General features: G+C 51.5%; 1 protein-coding gene across 6 annotated transcripts in view; it reads right to left on the bottom strand.

Moving 5' to 3' along the window:
• Positions 1–19,554, bottom strand: part of MYH11 (myosin heavy chain 11) — a 105,673-nt gene that overhangs the window by 38,761 nt on the left and 47,358 nt on the right. For 3 of the 6 annotated variants that reach the window (XM_036226202.1, XM_036226203.1, XM_036226205.1), the window contains 6 exons: positions 11,532–11,634; positions 9,959–9,979; positions 7,750–7,842; positions 5,465–5,528; positions 3,531–3,629; positions 878–1,021 (listed from right to left, as the gene is read on the bottom strand). In XM_036226202.1, the coding sequence (XP_036082095.1) occupies positions 878–1,021; positions 3,531–3,629; positions 5,465–5,528; positions 7,750–7,842; positions 9,959–9,979; positions 11,532–11,634 (524 nt within the window). The remainder of the gene's footprint in view (positions 1–877; positions 1,022–3,530; positions 3,630–5,464; positions 5,529–7,749; positions 7,843–9,958; positions 9,980–11,531; positions 11,635–19,554) is intronic. The other 3 variants (XM_036226204.1, XM_036226206.1, XM_036226201.1) reach the window with 1 other exon arrangement.

The raw sequence follows: 19,554 nt of genomic DNA, 5'->3' as shown, positions 1-19,554 counted from the left end.
TCCAAAGGGGCGTGGGAAGGAAAGGAAATTTTCCACAATCTTGCCCTGGTATTCCCAGAAGAGATTAACCTTGAATACTGGGGCATGTCTAATCAGAAAGAAAAGAGTTCCCGAAGCACATTATGGAGACCGAGGGTATCTCTTTGAGCTGTCCTGCCCTCAGGACCAAATGTGTTTCTTGTCATTGGTTGATGAGATTAATCAATCCTGGTCTATCACCAGAACTGGAAGGGCTCCAGCAGACTTGCTCCCTCGATTCCTCCCTCTTCTCTATCCTACGCCCACATGCTCCTGAGGACAACTACTTCCCTACCTCCATCTCCAGAGCTTTCCACAACCCCGGCTAGAATGAGTAGCTCAGGAATATGCATATCAACCAGGCCAACCAATAAGAGTCGGTGAGACCTCATTCAGGCACTCCAGCAGGAATGCACTCTGCTCTCTTCTGCTGGACATAAACCCGAAGAATGTAAGGGCTGGAGCCACAACAGCCACTCTACTGTCAAGAAACGACAGCCTACCTAAGACGGTGTTGAGCGACCAGGCTCTAGAGACATCCTTTGAGCCCCTAGACTCACTATACCTGAAACCAGTATCCCCGAAAATGATTCAGTTCTACGAGTGAATCATTTTCCATTTTGCTTAAGTCAATTTGGGTCAGTTGTAATTAAAAGAGTCCTAACTTATGCAGTCACTTTTCTAAAATACCAATAAACCACCTAAAGTAATATTCATTTTTTTTTTTTTGAAGGGGTAGGGAATTCAGAGACCAGAAACCTGCCCTGACCAGAGAAGCATCCCCAGCTGGTTCCATGGAGCCAAGAGCATGGATCCAGGGGTCCCTGCCAGCCCCCAGACGCAAGGCGTGAAGACTTACACAGCTGCTCCTCCTCATTGAAGCCCATGATCCCCATGGCCTCCAAGGTCTCCTGGAACATCTCGTCATCCTGGGCAGCCGGGATGGGCACAAAACCGTTGGACAAGAACGTGTAGTTGTTGAAGCCCTCCAAAAGCAGGTCGTCTGGAAGGAGAGGGGGATGGAGCGTGGTCCGGAAAGGCGCACCGCTGCTCGGGCATCACACCGGATGCTGGTGAAGGACCCCGGCCGTCCTGGCTTCCTGCCCTTTCCCAAGCCTTGGGTGATTTAAAACCTTCCTTCCACATCCTGCGTTGGTGGCCTCACGGCCATCGCTGGCCTTGGACAGTGGTGCAAGTCCCAGGGGACACTGTCCCAGGGGACCTTGCAGCTGAAATCCAGCCATGACCCCTGACACGGAGGAAGGGATACCTGTATCTCAACTGCCCAAAGGAACTCTGCCTTCAGGAACCAAGCTGTCTGAAAAGTTAGATCGATCTTTATCCATTTATTAAATTATAGAAAATAAAATCAAACATGCATACGAATTTTAAAAATCAATTACTAACAGAAGATTTATAGTAAAAACAGCATTCTCTGTCCCATCCCTTCTCCAACTCCTACCTTACCCCACAATAACCATTTTTATCTCTTTTAGCTGTTTCTCCGGATAGTTACCACTCTTTCTATATAGAATAGGCTTACTAATGCTATGTTTTTATGTCATATATAATAGGCTATTTCCGAATATGTCCAACTTAGATATCATCTATTGACTTCCCCCTATGGTGGTTAAAGATTTAGCGCTTTTACAGCATCCGCCCTCTCCTCCAAACATTTGTGGTTGTTTTTACAAATAAAGTTTTATTGGAACACAGCCACTCCCATTTCCTTGTCTACTGTCTATGGCTGCTTTCACGCTATGGTGGCAGAGTTGAGGAGCTGCCACAGAAACAATATGGTCCCCAAAGCTTGAAATATTTACTACCTGGTCCCTTAGCAAAAACATCTGCCAACTCCTTGTTTACGTTATTACATCTATTAAACGTTGTTCTCTGTAAGGTCGTTTTCTGTGGTTACGCGCCCTTTGTAGGTATTCGGCCCTCCTTTCTCCCCTCAATTTATAATCGCTTCTCTTTTTCTTGTATCATTTGTGTTTATATCATCTTCCAGACTGATCTTTAATTAGGCTGGATTTGATTATACTTTTGGAGGGGAGTCAGTGAGATACTTTTATTTTAAAACAAAGGTCTTTTATGGGTCAAGTCACTTGGAAGCGACTTGATAACCTCGAGGTTAAATTGACCCAGGACATCAGTTAACTTAAGGCCTGGGATTAACTGAAATGCCTGATTAAAGTCACGAGGATTTGGGTCGTGGCCAAGAATTCATTATCTGGACAGCGGATAAATTTTAAAATGTTTGATTCTCTCTAAAAGCCTAGCCTCTTCCTAGATCAACCATCAAGAATACAGATGGTCCCTAGGAATTTGAGTTGTTAGCGATTTCTGGAAAACTCGGGGCAGAGCACGAAACTGGAACCCGAGTTACCAAACGGCCGCGCTGTTGACTCTGGTGCTAAACAGGACGGGGAGGGATATAAACAGGTCTCCCTCGGCCACCTCAAGTGTCCATACTGTCACTGCTAACTTACCCATTTGCTGGGCTGTAATATCCACTCAGCCAGCATCCCAGCAGTTAACCAGCCAACCATCGGGATGGAATCAGGAAGGCTGCCTCCCCCTAGTGGTGGCACACTGAAGTTCATCTCATTCTTAAAAAACAACTAACCTTGGACCACAAAGCTGAGAGGAAGCAGTTTGTAAGGCTGTCCTAAAGTTTTAGACTTAAGCTTATTACTACTAGCATGGAGTGCATACCATGTAGATCTATTCACTGGTACACGCCTTTTCTCGGCTAGGTGATTTACATATTCTAAGAATTAGATTACTACACGTCGAACATATCATTTCCTAACGGTATATTGTTTTCCCACGAACACATGTTTTCCCTGTAACAGATGTCAGCAAACTAAGGCGCACGGCCTATTTTTGTCGATAAAATTGCACTGTAATTCAGCTATGCCCATTGGCTTGTGTATGGCCGATGGCTGCTTTTTGCGTTACGTACAAGGGCAGAACTGAGTAGTGACAGAAATATGTGGCCTGCAAAAGCCTAAAAGATTTACTATCCAGTCCTCTACAGGAAGTTTGTTGACCCCTGCCACGTAAAGGTCACTTCGAAGTCACTCTTAAACATAGATAATGCGGTGCTTAGTTCCACTTTCCCTGCAAATTCCGTATAAAACAGTGTCTTATATACTTGCAAGTTTTATAAATTGGCCAGTAGAGCAATTGTCTGTTTCCCTTCCTGGAAGACACCGACCGTGTCGAACTGAATCGATGTCTTCCAATCGAATTGGACTTGATTAGTTAATTATCTAATACCTAATGGGACACGATGTCACATAGCAGGTGCTCGGTAAATGAGAAGGACTGAACAAAAGCCACACTCACCCACTGAAAGGAGATGAGGAAGAATGTACCTGCACCCAAAGATACCGTTCTTTCCCTGAGAATCTCAGACTCTGTTTTGATAGCCAGTCGACTAAGCCTGGATGAAGATGAAAGGGAGAGCCGAAACCTCCCAACACTCGTTCTGGTTAGTCACTTACTTTTCATCTTATCCTTGGCTCCGGCAATCAGATAGTAAAAGATGTGGAACGTCCTCTCGTCCCTGGCTTGGCGAATTGCCCGTGACTTTTCTAGCAGATCTGGTTTGGGAGGAGTTAAGAATTCTGCAGATACCATGGGTGTTTCCCTTGTAGAAACTCAACCTTTCTCCCCAATCCCCATCACACCAGCTGCTGGAGGGGATATCGCCAGGAGCTGGGTGAGGCTTTCTGGAGAGTTCTAAGGAGTCTTAGAGATGGGGCTGAGTCAAGACAGTCACACCTGACTCATACGCATTGATCTTCCGGTCCTGGCTCAGGATCCAAAATGAGACCTCTGGGTACAGCTGGCGGAAAGTGAGGGGAACAGAGGGAAAAGCATAAAAAGATGGGAGTCAAGGACCCCAGGGTGAAAGACCCCCAACAACCACCACCAGCTCCTCTTCTGTAGCGTGAGCTGCTGTTAGATATTGGAGTATAAAGAATTACCCTCTCTATGACTTAGTCTTCCTTGTGCTAAGCGTGTGACACACATGGTCTCACTTAAGCCTCATAAACTATCCCAGGAAGTGAGTGTGAATATTATTTACATTTTCAATATAGGGAAACTGAGGCTCGGGGGTGGGGGTGGGGAAATCACTTTCCAAGAGCTCACAGTTAGGAAGGGGCAAAGCCAGGGGGCTGTGATGGCCAAAACACCCTAGCCAAGGGTCTGAGCTTCATGGAGCTGGGTGCCAGCCATGGCTAGCACAGTGACCTTGACCCAGCCGACTAGTCTTGGAAGAGAGACTGCAAACAGGCCCTGCTAATTAATCTAAGGAGAGTCATTCTGCCGAGGGGCGTGTGGAGACCATGGTGGGGGACGGCACGTGGGCGGCTGGGCTGTTGTACCAGGCGGAACGATGAGATTATAAATTAGCCTCTCGTGGGCTCTAAACTAAAGGTTAACTGCCAGCGGCCTCAGAGCCACGTAGCGGAGGCTCGCTTTGGGCCGAGGACCAAGGCAAGGGCGGTGCACGTCATGCCGTTTAACCACACTGAGGTCAGGCTCCTCAGGTAGGCGCTGTTATTGTTCCCATTTTACAGGCGGCAAAACTGAGGCTCGGGAAGGTTAGGTGACTTGCTAGTGTGGCAGAGCTGAGACCTGGACTCAGACTTGTGCCACCGCAAGGTCCACCCTCTCATTCAGGGCAGTGAGACGTCGCTGCGGCACTCCCCTGGGTCCTGCCGAGCCAAGCGAATGCTCCACAAGTGGCTCTGGGAGAAGGTACAGCGCCCCCGAGCCCGAGAGGCGCCTGGGACGCTTCTACGCGGACCAGTCACGGAACCCCAGACTTGGTTCCCGAGCCCAGAAGTTTCTCACTCAGCTCCGCCTCGCCATCCAGAGTCTCAGGAGATGCTCTACGTATCCTTGGCCGCATGGCCGCTCCTGTGGGAAAGTTCTCTTTGCACCAATTTCCTGTCGGCGGGCTGGAGCTAGTTACAGGCCAGCTACCTAAGGAGGACAAGGGGTCCTGGGTTTGGCCGTCTTGATAAGGTTGGAGTAAAGATCATACCACAGCCAAGACTCAGCCAGCTCCGACTCTGTCCCTGGCATGGTTCTAAGTGAAATAATTATGGGAATTAATTCGCTTTGTTCTCCCAATACCTCTGTGAAGCAGGTATTATCATCATCTCCATTTCGCCGCTGTAAGTGGCCCAAGGCCACTCAGGGAGAGGGCAACCCAGAATCAAACACAGGCTTTTTGGGGTTCAAACACGAAACCGCCGCGGCGCAACACCTGCTATTAAGGGAGATGATCCAAGGGAGGTTTGTTTGGGGAGGCCAAGAGCCTGGGGGAGAGGGGCAGCTCCTGGGCCTTTCTCGGGCCCCCTCGGGCTCTGGGAAGGAGGTTGGCTATGGGGCAGCCATGTGGCCCGGGCTCAGCAAAGGATACACGTCTCGATGTTGGCTCCCACGATGTAACCGGTGACATCGAAATTGATGCGGATGAACTTGCCCTGTCAAGAGGAAAGCACAGGTCAAGGGCGGGTCCCCGGCCGCAGCCCTTCACTCCCTTCCTGCAGGCAAGGGGCCAGGCTGATGTCAGGGAGCATTCAGAGTCTCGCAGGCCAGCCTGTCAGAAGGGACCGCATCAGCCGCGCTGGGGCGGGGAGGCTGCGCGGGCAGGTCCTGACCATGCCCTGGGCCCTGGGCCTCACCAGATCACTCGTCAGAGAGGGTACGCCCATCGGCCAGCCCTCCGCCTCAGCTGAACCACAGAGCCAAGGGCCGCCAGGTCCTGCCTCTGGCCGCATTGGCCCTGTTCCTCGTCAACAAATGACAAAGAACAGCATCCTTCCGCCTCCACCCCCGCGATGAAGTGCATGCTGGGAGGAGTTCACACAACCCCCAAGGCTCGCTCGGGCCTTGACGCAAGTCAGACAGTAGGATGGGCACAGGCATCGCAGGGCCAATGGGTGCCACCCCCCGCTCCCCCTCCCGGAAGGCACGGGCGTCGGCGAGCGGAGGGCATTTTTTAGGGCTTCACTTTCGAATGCGCTCTCATTCGTGACGTGCTAGAAACTTTGCACGGAGTCGGGACATGCGAGTGCCGTGCTTCTCAGCGGAGACGGCACGCTCCCCAGGAGGATTCTGGAAATGTGCGGGGAGCGGCTGACTGGGGTGCCCCATGATGGCAGAGGCCGCTCCTCTTGGTGGGCGTCCTGCAATGGCCGAGAGAGTCCCAGACACCAAGCCCTGTCCGCATCCCCCGTGACTTTCAAATGTCCTACCTGACGCTCACGGGAAGTGAGAAACCTGCTTGTGATTAGCTCTGTAACCTTGTTTTAGAGAAAAGAATGTCACCGCCGGGTGACTCCAGGGCAAACTGTCCTTCGGTTCAGAGCTTGCCCAAGAGCATGACATCATCCTGGAAAATCCCGTCCGGTGGCAGCGGTCCCCAGAACACCGCCCTGCATTAGTTTGTGTTTGTAGCTGTCAGGGTCCCAGCGATTCTGGATATAGACACGAGTGTCTATTTACCGTGTCCCTGAGCGCTCATCTGCTAACACGCACATTTTAGTTATGAATGGTTTTCTTTCATTTCTCCTTCATCTCACAGTTAGGGTATGATGCTGACTTGTCTTCGTCGGATGCATGTAGTGAAGTGATGTTATTATCTATGGTTCTAATTTCGGGAAAGGAAAGGGGTCACTGCATAATTATGTTATAAAAAGGGATCTTGGGGTGGCAGGGCCATGGACCACCATGTGACATGGGGATGCTCAGCAGAGCAGCTCTAATGGGCAGAGCAAGGTTTTCACAAAGAGTTTTCTACAGGGTCCCATCCTGATAAGCGACAGTTCGGAAGGGCTCCCACAAATCAGCAGAGACCCCCTTCGCCACAGGAACGCAGACCAGGCTCTCCTCAGAATTCCCTCTCAGACACCTTTCTGACTCTCCTACCGGGGCCACAAAGTAATTTCTGTCCAGATGCCATCCACCACCCACTTTCAAGGTTCTCCTGTCTCATGAGGCCCCCGTGAAAAAGGGGAGGCCCTCGGAGCCTGGGGAAGCATGCGTGCGGGGGTGCCATCTCCTGCCTCGTTGGCCGTCAGCTCCCCAATGAAACCACGAGCTTCCCGGAGGCTGGAACCACATCTGAATTGCTCCTCGTAATCCTGTGAGCCTAGTTTAGTGCCTGGTAGACAGGAGGTGCTTAATAAAAATTAACTGAGCAAACAGGGAGAAAAATAAGACAGCAGTGTGTGTAAACATGCCTGCCAGAGTGGTTACACACAGTAGGTGCTTCATAAATATTTCCTGAAGGATATGTATACCTGGCACACGGTAGGTGCTCAATTTCTCGTTTTGCTGAATAAATGAATGAGTATTGGATATCAGTGTCTGGCACCTACTAAGTGCTCGGAAATAGTCATGGAATCAACTGTGAATGTCAAATGCCTAACAGGGTGCCCAGTACACAGCAGAGTCTTCTCAATGACTATTTGTTGAATGACTATTTGTTGGATGAAGGAAGGAAGGAATGAGAGGCAGGAGCCCTTACAGGGTGGTAAAGCCAAGAAGGGACAGAAAACACAGAACGAATGTGACGTACGCCCCTATCCCCTCCAGCTCAGACTCCCCCCTGCAAACGCGCCCTCTGCTCTCAGGCAGGAGATGATACCCTGGGAGGGACCCGAGCCTTGTCCGGAAAACCCACATGGCTTTGCTACTTACGAATCGTGAGGAGTTGTCGTTCTTGACAGTTTTGGCGTTGCCAAAAGCCTCCAGAATCGGGTTTGCTTGTAGAAGCTGCTTTTCCAGCTCGCCCTAAAATTCATTTCGCATCTAGTTATTGGGGAAAGAGACCCAGCTCCTGACAACTCTGCCCTAGAGACCGGTGCGGTCCCAAAACTCAACTCCCGGGTTCTCTCCATCCTATCTCCTGCCCCTCAGACGCCCCGACGTTAACGTCCAGGTTTACTTGAGGATTCGGGAAGAGAAGGAACCGGCTGAGCTCTCTGATCCCCAGGAAGGCCTCGTTGCCCTAGACGGGGCCTGCTCATTTACGCGGCATCACTGCCACGCAGAACTGTCACGTGGCACCACACCGGGGACGTCGTCTGCATCACAGTGAACGGCGCTCTGTGGAGTGGAGCCGTGTGCAACCTGCCCTACTGTGCACGGCAGGCCTGCCGCTGGTCACGTGCAACGAGCAGCCATCCTCAAGCTAAACCACTGCGATCTTTCTCCTGATGGTTTTTAGCGGCAGCCTTTCCTCTCTCAGGACTAGTTGTCTGAAGCCTGTCACGGAAGACAAGTAGGGAAAGTGCAAAACCTACCAGGAAATATGTTTGACCGACTGCAGGGCAAAGCTTCCAAGCAGGCTGCCTGAGCTCCATTCATCGGGTTAAACGCAGCCGAGACCGTACACAGCCCACGGGCCCCCTCTGAGGGGGCTCCTGTGCACAAACGCGGTCACGTGATTAATCGTGGCAGGAAAGGGCCAACGAGGTAAGTCATGCCGGGAAAGCAACGAGCTGCTCTTTGCCTCGCACCAGAAACCTCGGCGGCTGCAGACCGGCCGGCCTCCCTGTCCAAGCCCTTGCTCCAGGCCTCCCTGGGAAGTGGCGGGTTCTGATGTCCCTGTCCTTTTTTTTTTTTCCTTCTTCAGGGCTTAAAAGAACCTGGGGAAGGTTCTATGGGGGGGAAAGGAAACACACAGCTCTTTCTTCCTGCCCCTCTGTACGGCAGGAGGGCACCGGGCTGCTAGCTGCCCCTAAAGGGACAAAACAGGAAGCTGCTATCTAATTTCGTATTTATTTATTCATATGCCCTCTTCCTCTGCAGCTTCCAAAGAAGATGAGGCCAAAGTGTCACCTCCGGGAAAATCCAGCTGCAACTCGAATCCCCTGTGACTGGGGCTCGTGGACGCTTCGAGGAGAGCGGTGGGCTCTCCTTGGCTAGTGGGAAGTCTGGAGAGCTCATCTCTCACCACGAACTTGGGTCCCGACGTCCCCTGAAAAAGTTTCTTTTGCTAGAGTGGGAATTCTGGCTGGTGGGCCCAAAAGGTCCTTCTCAAGAAGAGCTTTCTACATGGGGAGCTGGTCCAAACTGCCCATTTTATGGGTGCTGAGACTGTGACCCAGAGAAGTTAAGTCACTTAGGTGAGGTCGCCCAGAAGCGGATCTCGACTAGAATCTCCATTCTCCTCCTGATCTGCCCATGACACTGCCGCCTGGGGCCTCACTAAGATGGACAGCGATCCTAGTACGTGCTCGGACCCCGAAGGTCTCTTCCAGGCCGGAACCCATACGCCAGCCCGCCAAGCTCTGCGTTAGAGTTGACACAGGCAAAGGTCCGAGCAGGGCCCGGGTGTGTGCCGCAGAGCTGGGGCCTTACCATGCCACCGAAGCTAGTGCATCGCGAACCCCAAGACTCCTGTCTCTGGAGCCTGAGGTCAAGGTCAAGCGACCGGCATGCAGAGAGAGACACACACTGCACACACATGCACAGAGACACACCGGTGCGCGGGGGGCAGGGTCTGAGGGAGGACGACGGGGTGGACGGCAGGGGAGAGGGAGGGGGGCATGCCACGGCAGTAAGCTTTAGGGCCGGACAGTCCTAAAACGCTCAACCTGACGGGACAGGCGTCTCTAGGACACGTTGGTGGGGAGGCGAGGAGACTCATTTCGAGCCGGGAGGATGACCCCGGGGACTCCGATGAGAGTCTGGCAGGTGCTGAACGCACCCCCACACCCCGTGCTGACACCAGACACCCGCAGGACAGCATTTTGGTTCATGTGTAGGTTCGGGTTGTGAAACTCGGGGTCCTCGCCCATTCTACCATTAGCTATGGGGCTCGAGGGGGTGCGACAGGACCATGCAGATCTAAATCCACTCCGTGCTCCCCGTACACACCAGGAAAACACTCTCAGTTACTCACGTAGGCAAGAGATGGGCCTTGCTGTGGTTGAACAATACAGTATAAAACAGACGTCAGTGTTATTTCAATCACACACATGTCAGGGTCTGGAGAACACAGGACTTCAGCCCCCCCAACGGCCAGCCTTCCCCAGAACTGGGACAGAGGCGACTTCGCTTAGGCTCTGTCTCTTTCTGTTTTGCTCACTCCTACTTCCAATTTCTTAGACACCCAGACATTTCAAAGGTGTCCGTGGCTGCGGGATGTGGCGGGAAATTTAAGACCCTGTCAGGTGAGCACCTGTCTGAACTGCATTACTACCTGTGGATGGGAAAAGCGTCTGGTACGCAGTAGGCACTTGACAAAGATCGGCCACCACTGTTCCTTATTTTTACTGTCCTAGGGAAAGGAACGACCGTGGGCAGCAGCATGTAACTGGCGCACCGGCTCTGGGGCCCTCATGTCCTGTGCACCGGGCCACAGTTTGCAAACACAGGACCTTGGGTTTTCTGCATTCGTTTGAGGGAGGAAGGTTCCCACGGCTAACGCTGCTGGTGCCCGCCCCAGGTCTCTGAGGGCATCCAGACGAGCTGGTCTCTGTGGCTGCTCCACAGTCACCTCTGAGTGCCGGAAGCAAGACGCAGAATGGCAGGAACTGGTGACAGCCAGCCTATCTTCGGGCCACCATTCTGCCACCTCCCCAGCCCCGGACCTGCAGACAGGGGCACCAGCAAGCCCTTCGGCCAGCCCTACTGCTTGTCCCCTCCTCTGGGACAGATGAGGCAGGCCCAAGATGGAGGACGGGCCCAAGAAGGGATCATTCTAGAAGCCTGCTCTTCTTTTCCTTCCAAGTCCTTGATCTAACTAAACATGTCACGGTGGGGTTCCTCGTATGATTATTTGATGACGCTCTCTTTCCCATGTGTCTGGAATGACAGCATCTCTGGGACTCACTGCTGAACTTCATGCTAGCAGATGCTCAGTCAAGGGCACCGGCCTGAAGCCTACGTACTGAGTGACACCAATACTACCATCCCCTGGGGCCCCAGTCGGAAGGACATGTGCAGAAATGACGGGGTGCCGCACTCTAGGGAGTCCACAGAGCTTCATTTACAGCAATGGTTCTTAATCAGGGTGACCGCACCCCCCAGAGAACTCTTGGCCATGTCTGGAGACATGTATAGTTGTCAGAACTCGGGGAAGGGTGCTACCAGCATCTAGTGGGGGGAGGCCAGGGGTGCTGCTCAACACCCTACAGTGCACAGGACGGCCCCGCAGCAGAGAATCATCTGGTCCAGGTGACAATGGTGCCACTATCAAGAAGCCCTAATTGTAAAGCAAGACCCCTCAGTGTGATGGGGGTGGGGCCCATCCCGTTTCATGAAACAGGACCCCTCAGGTGATGATCCCGGCTGAGGTGAGAAATGGCCCAGACCCAAACGGATCCCCAAGGTGGAAAAAGACCCCTCCGCGTGCTGCCGTGGGGGAGGGGGGCCGTTAACACGAGCCTGCATTCTCACAAGGCTGAGTCCTGGCCCCCTCCGCAGAGGCTTGTCCACTAAGGCGCGGCCGCCGACCCGGACCTGCCACTCACCGTGATGCTCGTGTCCTTCTTGCCCTTGTGGGAGGAGGCCACCACGGCCAGGTACTGGATGACTTTCTTAGTGTTCTCCGTTTTCCCGGCTCCGGACTCGCCTCTGAAAGACATGGGAACAGTGACCCGCCAGCAATCGCGCTGCATAGTGCTCTGCGGTTCCTTTTGTCAGATGGGGAAACTGAGAGGAAGTGACTTGCCCCAGGTCACGCCCCGGGTCGAGAACAGGCTGGACCTCAAACCCTAGTCCAGCATTTCAATGCACTCCTCCTGAGAGGATGTAAGAAAGGATTCGGATAAAAAAGAGTGAGAGAGAAGAATCTGAGTTTTCCTACCTAGGTCCACACTTAGGTTTACCTGGATTTTTCTTTTAAGTAGCCTGTAGGTTAGCACAGTTTTAGGTTCACAGAATAACGAAGTGGAAAGTTCACAGACTTCCACATTCCCCTGCATCTCCCACATGCACAGCCTCCAATTACCAACATCTCCCCCACCCCCACCTCGGAGTGGTATGTGTGTCACCATCAATGAACCTACGCTGACACACACACCGGTATCACTCAAAGTCCGTAGTTGCCATCGGGGTTCACTCTTGCTGGGTTTGAACGAATGTACAATGACAAGTAGCCACTGTTTTTTCATTCGGAATGGTTTTACTGCAAAGTACCTACTTTCAAAGGTATCAGTAGCTTCGTTAGAGATGGAAAGATTAGGCAAGAGGCAGCTTTCCAGAAAGAACATAAGCCTCTCCTTTTACCCTCTGGAGAACTGCACTCAGATTGTCAGGTGGCTACCGATCTCAGTTGAGTAGCAAAGGATGAACCTGGTTGAAGTAATTTATGCTATAGTGTAAATGACTGACAGGTTTTGATCAGCAGGGCAATGCCTGTCTTATCAAGACAGTAGTACTCCTAGGATAAGGGTCTATTTTTCACCAAGATGACCTTCTTGAGCCCACTGTCTGTCGTCGTGGCCACCAGAGATTGTCGTCGCGGGCCGGTTTCATGCAAGAATTCCAGACCTTGCCCCCGACTCCCACCATCCCCAATGAGAGGGAAAGACAGGGCCTCAGCCTAAGCTCTCCTTCCTTCTCGTCGTCTCCCCTCATTTCGTTTGTTTGCTTTTGGCGTGTCCTTTCTTCGCTAGACTCTCTCGTTTTCTGAGCTCGCTGAGTATTCTGAAATGCAAGAGATAATTTTTTTTTTTTTTTTAAGCCTGGAAAAGAATTTGTCCGCCCTGAGGTCGGCCCAAGGTTCTCCAGGCTGAATCGGTGCCACCAGTACTGGTGTGGTCCCTACGCTTCTTCCTAATTAGGAAATAAAGAAATTAATTTGCTCCGCCAAGGGCCCATTAATAACTTTGCTCATGGTTTAAAAAAAAAAAAAAAAAGGAAGACAGAAAGAAAGAAACATGTGCCTTTAATTGCTGGACCCAATGCTAAAGGCCCCATATTCCAGGAACAAGTGTCTGGTCGCTAAGAACAAAGAAACGTCTCACACCGGGGTCAGCACTGTCCTCTTCCTTCCCACTGGACTTCACGCCCAATGGCCACATTATTCCACCCGGCCTTGGAGGCACCTTCCAAAATGGGAACCGGGGAGGCCTTATCCCCATTTTCTCAAGGGGTAAAACTAAGTTTAAACTAAAAAAAAAAAAAAAAAAAAAAAAAAAAAATTTAAATTCTAAGGAGAGAATAGAACTTTGCAGTTATTTCACATGCATCCTCTCCTTTACCGTCCTTTCCCGAATCCTGACGGTAGGGCGTGTAACTTCCATGTTATTACAGAAGAGGAACGCTGGCCCAGAGTGGGTAAGCGACTTGCCTGAGGTCACACAGCAAGGCCAGAGTGCAGTCAGAGTGGAAAATCAGGTCTCTGATTACAACGTGATCAGGACTCTCCTACATTTTAATGAGCTGTCCCGTGACGCAGGACCCCATCCTCTAAGAACTTGCTTGCAAGGGCCAGAGAAAGGGAAGGGGGAAAGGAATTGATGTTTGTTGAAGGACTACTATGCGCTAGATCACCACGTGCTGGACCACTACTGCCCACTCCCCCTTTCCCGTGTGATCTCATTTTCCACCTTTGCCTCCAGCCCCTCCCACCCACTCCCTTCTACAACAAAGGCATCGGCATGACCATGACAGTGGCCCTGGCCTCCCACCTTGCAGGGGAGGGGAAATGGGATACGAACTCTGGGAATCTGCTTCTCTTGATGTGGGCTGCTTGGCTCAACAGTTTCCAAGTTCTATTAATAAAAATAAATCGTCCTGGGAGGTTCTGCCAAAGAAAACATCCCAGGCTCCAGGCTCATGGGCGTCTGAAGATGGATGTGCTCAGGGTTGCTTCAGAAACATTAATCTTTGCTTTTCTGACCTCTGAACTCTGAGGGTGAAGATGCCTTCCTGGTTGTAAGCACCCTACAAACCTCCATCCTGTTTCTTAGGGGACTTGGTTCCCAGCTCCCTCTTCCTGCAGGAGGACCTGGACTCATGACCACGTACAGCCTCCTGGCCTTGCAATTAACTATCCCTCTGCCCCAAGTCCTTCGAATGAGTCCAGCCCCAGGGCTGGAAGATGCTACCCCATGGCTGCTCGACCCCTCATTCCCAACAGAGCCCGCTTCATGGGTGCGTGACTTGTGCGGTCCCACGGGGGCCACGCTGAGGCGGGCCCTGTGCTTGAGTCAATGCCCTTGCTGCCATCTGCAAATGCATCTTCATTTTACCTAACTTTATAAATCAGGTAGCCAGTCCTGGCTCCCAGGGTCGATCGCCATTTCCAATTTCAGCCTGTGGTCTGTCCTTGGAAGCAAAGCCAAACTGGCTCTGAATGTCAGAGCTGTTGAGTCCCTGGTCCTCGATGAGTCCCACCCTGCAGGTGGCAAGGTTGTCTGGCGTTGGTGCTATCGAACTCCTACACACACCGCAAAGTCCCTGTTGAAGAATGCCTCTATTCTGAACGCTGCCTCCAGCTCCCCCAGGAATAAGCAACACCGCCTGCCCCTGTAGCATCACTGGGAGGACTAGCGCAATGGCTTCAGGGCCTGACTGCCTGAGTTCAAATCCCTGCTCCGCCAGTTGCCTGTGTGACCTCGGGCAAGTCATTAACTTCCATGCCTCAGTTTCCTCATCTATAAAATGCCTATAGTAAAAGCACTTACATGACTGTTGTAAGGATTAAATGGGAGAATATGCATATAACATTTAGAATGAAGGCAGGTACACAAAAAAGTTTGCTGCCATTACTTTTATAACATCTTTTCCTGATGCTTATATATTCTGCTTAGATCATTATCTTCAATATTCACACTACCATTAAAATATAAAGCATATATTTCCATGGTTTAAGCCGGGAGTCAGCAGACCATTTCTGTAAAGGGCCAGGTAGAAAATATAGGCCTCGTGGGTCACACATCTGTCCCAAATACTCAGCTCTGTAGCATGGAAGCAAATGTGTACACAAATGGGCATAGTTATAAAGTTCCAATAAAACTTTATTTACAAAAAAAAAAAAAAGACAGACAGGGCTGCGTGTGGCCCACTGGTCCTTTGGCTGACCCCTGGCTGCAGCCTTCCAGTGCTTTCCTGTCCATTTAAGATTAAAGTTCAAACTCCTCCCCAGGACCTAGAAGACCCCGCCCGCTGCTTTCTGATTTCGGGCCCCCACCGCCCTCCTCCTCTCTTAATCCAGCCCCTTGCACACACAGCTACTCCTCGAACACACTGCTCTCTCTCACCCTGGGCCCCTCCACGTACCAGCCCCTCATCCAGAGCCTCTGATTTGTTCATGCTGGATGAACTATATGCCGGACCAAATAAAAGGCATGCCCCAAAATTACATTCATTCGAGTTTCAATTTCTTGACTGCATAATCACCTGCAGTGACCTGGCCGATCTTGACCACTGATTAATTCTAAAAGCTTATACCCTGCTATCAACTTGTAGATCCTCAGCCACTTTGGCTGATTCTAGCAATGGCCAAAATAAAATTTAATAGCAAGAGCTAAGCTGTTGGTGGTTCGGGGGTGACTGGATGCACTTTCAGATAAAAGTTGATTAGTTTGGGCATTTCCCTTATCGGAATGGCTGACGCCTAATCATTGCACATTGGCTATGTGCAGGACAGCGTGCCAGGGGATGGGGAGACTGTTCCCATCCGTGACGAGCATCCACAACGCGCTTATGTTCCAAGAGAGGGAGACAGACAACAGCCAAGGAAATAAAGAAATACTCCAGATCATTTGATGGGGCGTTATTGCCACCTCAGGGTGACGGGATTGGAAGGTCCGAGATGAGGGGGCAGCTGCCTATGGCACCACTTAGGAGTGAAAGGGACCCGAATGCTCCCACTGACCATCGCTTCACTTCCTCAGCCAGGAAAGTCGGCTAACACTCTGCGGACCCCGGTCCCAGCGTGGGCTCGCTCCCAGGAGCCGAGACCAGGGGGCCTTTCGTCAACCCCTGCAGCAACCAGGTAACCTCAGAAGTCCTTCTGACACAGGGTCTGCACCGGGGGAGGAGGGAAAAGCAATCTGGGGGATGAGCCAGACGCTCTCACTGCAAAATGTGCGTCAGGACCTCCAGGGCCCTCCGACCCTCCCCCACATCGTGTTTCTTGCCCCTCTGAGCCCTGACATGGGCTGTGGGCCACCAGAGGCGAGGCGCCACCCTGCCGCCCTTCGACTCCTTTCCTCTACTCCCCGACACCCCTAGAGCCCCACCTGCCAAGCCTTCTCTCCGCCCCAGAGCGGACGGGCATGTGCAGCTCAGGTTCGGCCACCCCTTCAGCGTCCCCTGTGTAGACGGCCTGAGACGGTGCGTCTATCTCTGCCAGCTTGCTGGTTGGCCCAGCTGCCTCGCGAACACCCGAGACACTAGATATAAACACGGCTATGCCCAGCTCCACCCCAGGCCACCGAGTTCAAAGTCTCTGGGGGTGATGCTGGACTATTAGACTCTTGAACCATTTGAGGACAGAGGTCCCACAGCAGGGGTACATGGTTAAGAAAAATGTATCACCTGAACAGTAAAGTAACCATTTTCGCAGGTTATTCCATCTTTACTTGGGATAACGCCACAGAAGAAAATTGACGTTAAAACCCTGGCAGACATGACCTTAACCGGGCAATGAAGGTTGACATCACCAGTGACAGCTCACGCTGATATCGTGTGGACGTCAAGTGATTATCATGTGCCCCTGAAATGTGATGAAGAAGGCGCTTTACCGCTGTACTATTCCTCTCCAAAACACACAACCCTGCCTAAGGACAAGCACGTCATCAGACAAACGCAAATCGAGCTCATTCTACTAAATCCCTGATCGGTCCTCTTCAATACCGTCAAGGTCATAGACAACGAGAGAAGACTGAGAAACTGTCACGGCCAACAGGAGCCCGAGGAGAGAGGAGGACTAACTGTAATGTCATATACTGCGGGGGATCATGGAACAGAAAACCAGTGAAACCTAAATAAAGCCTACAGTTGGACTGTCAAGTCCCAATGCTGCTGTCTGGTTGCGATGAATGGACCACGGTGATGTCACATGTTTGTGGCAAGGGAAACGGAAACTCGAGGGAGATCTGGGAACGCTCGGCACTACCTTTGTAACTTTTGTGTCCATCTAAAATGATTTCAAAATGAAAATTTTAGTTTTACAAGTGATTCCTTTTAAAGAACACTATTAATTTAATAGCGGTGTGCACATGCAGCCAAGCTGATGACCACGGCGCCAGGGTGGGGAGATACAACTGTCCTGTCCCATCAGTTTGTACCTGGGTCAGCAGCATAAATTCTTTCTCAAGACCAAACTCCTGAAATCAGGAGCGTTCAACGCCATGAACCACTTGGGCGTTTGTGATTCTACTTCTTGGGGACCCGACCTCAAAGAAACAGGCAGAGAAACTGCAGACAAAGTTCTGCCCACGAAATTTAGTCAAGGATAAAATTCAAAACGACCTAAAAAATCCAGCGCTTGATTCCGGTTATGTCGTTCAATAGCTCCATGGAGGATCAGTGGTCGTTTGAAGGGATATTTGGAAATAACGTGGAAATGTGATTTTTTTTTTTTGTAATGCTGAGTGGAAAAAAAAAAAAAGTGAGAAAAAAAAGTGTGCACATGATTGAATTCATGGCTGTGCTTAATACTGCCTAGGAAAGAACCAGAAAGAAACACACCCAGGTTTCCTTGGGTGAAGTTTTCCCAGTGTTCACTTCTGGGTGTTTATCTGCCTTACTCTCCCAGGGGAACAAAAAAATTAAATACACATTTTCACATGTATTTTAAGTTGTAACTCAATTTAAATTAATAATTTTGCGTTTATTTTGTCTTTATGGTAGAACAGAAGTAAAGAGAAAAGGGAGACTGGGAGAAGTTAACTGATACGCCTAAAGCCGGGGTCAGCCAACTTTTTCTATGAAGGGCCAGACAATAAACAATCAGAGGTTTTGCGGGGCATAAATGGCCTGTTACGACCTCTTAACTCTGCTGTAGTAGCACAAAAGCAGCCACAGATGACGCAGAAGTGAATGGGCATGGCTGTGTTCCAATAAAACTTTATTTACAAGAACAGGACGTGGGCTGGATTCGGTCTCAGTGCCTCCAAAAAAGCAAAGCTCAGTCGAACTCCAGCTAATGCAAACTGCCACCACTGTGCCAGAGCATCAGCTGACAATCACGGGGCACCTACTATGCGCTCGGAACCGTGCTCAGCTCTCCCCTACAGTCCTCCCAACAGCCCTGGGAGGTCCCCATTTTACAGATGAGGAGACTGAGGCTCGCAGGCTTAACCGACTTGCCCGAGAACTGCCAGCATGCAGCAAAGTGGAAAAGCTAACCGAGATCTGCGCCTCCAAGGCTCACCACCCAACCACCGCGGCCGCTCTCTTGAGATATCTACGTCCCTTTGTCCCTTTGTCATTGCACTGTGTTATCAAAAACACCTTTACAAATCCTCTAGGCCTTTACCAGAAGGTAGTTCTTCAAAACCAGGGTGGAAGGGATCAGCGGAGATGGGGCCTGGCTGGGAAGGAACTCAGGCTGTGAGTGAAGCATCCAATGCAAAGCCCTCAGAAGCCCTGCAGTTCTTTCAGAGTGAGGCTGGCCCCAGGAAGAGTCACCTCCCCTGGAGGGGAGAAGGGCCGAGGCCAGTGTCTCTGGACGCTGAGTCTGAGCAGGGGAGGAGCTCTGTTTCCAGGTGACTCATGCACACCCTCCAGACCCTGACGGCATCCATGCTCGGCCCCAAGTGCACTTCCGGCCTCTCTGAATGGTCAGAATGATCCCATCTACCTCTGGTCCACAGCCTCCCTGCAGCCTGCAAGGCACTGCATGACGGCCTGCACCGCATTACCCCCCCCCCCTAATCACATCCTCCCCCCCCCCCACCTCCCTCCCTATGCGCCGGCCCCTCTCTTCTCCCAAACTCTGCCCAGGGCTGGCTCCTCGTCACTCAGCTCTGAGCCCACACTCTGTACGTGGTGGAGTCAGCGCTGGCAAGTTGCAGAGCTTTGTCCCTCAATCGATGTGCTAAACACAGAAGACCCCCACCATCCCTCACTCTGACGTCCACAGCCCACTGCCGGCCAGGGGCTGGTGGGGGCTGCTGTCGGCTCACCAATGAAGGCCAACGGAAAGGGGCTGGACTCTCCGACTGGTCTCAAGAAATTTAGGTTCATTCCTACGGGCCACCTGGCCCATTACACCTGCTGAATGAGTAATGACAGCAGTGGGTGTAGGGGTCGAGATGGAAGAGAGTATATTCATGTCCCAGCGCCGCTGTAACAAATGACCACAAACTTGGTGGCACAAAACCACACAAATATACTATCTCATACACTGGGGGTCAGAGGTCTGACATGGATCTTACTGGACTAAAGCCAAGGTGTCGGCAAGGTTGCATTTCTTGCTGGGGGTGCCGGGGAGAAGCAGCTTCCTTGCCTTGCTCAGCTGCAAGAGGCTGTTCTCATCACTGCCTCTCGCCCTTGGCTTCCTGCCTCTTCGAAGCCAGTCTGGTTCTTCTCACA

The sequence above is a fragment of the Rousettus aegyptiacus genome, unplaced genomic scaffold (genome assembly GCF_014176215.1).
Source record: "Rousettus aegyptiacus isolate mRouAeg1 unplaced genomic scaffold, mRouAeg1.p scaffold_m13_p_8, whole genome shotgun sequence".
Classification (NCBI taxonomy): domain Eukaryota; kingdom Metazoa; phylum Chordata; class Mammalia; order Chiroptera; family Pteropodidae; genus Rousettus; species Rousettus aegyptiacus.
Note: the sequence above shows the minus strand (reverse complement) of the source record. Positions and strands in the feature narration are given on the sequence as shown.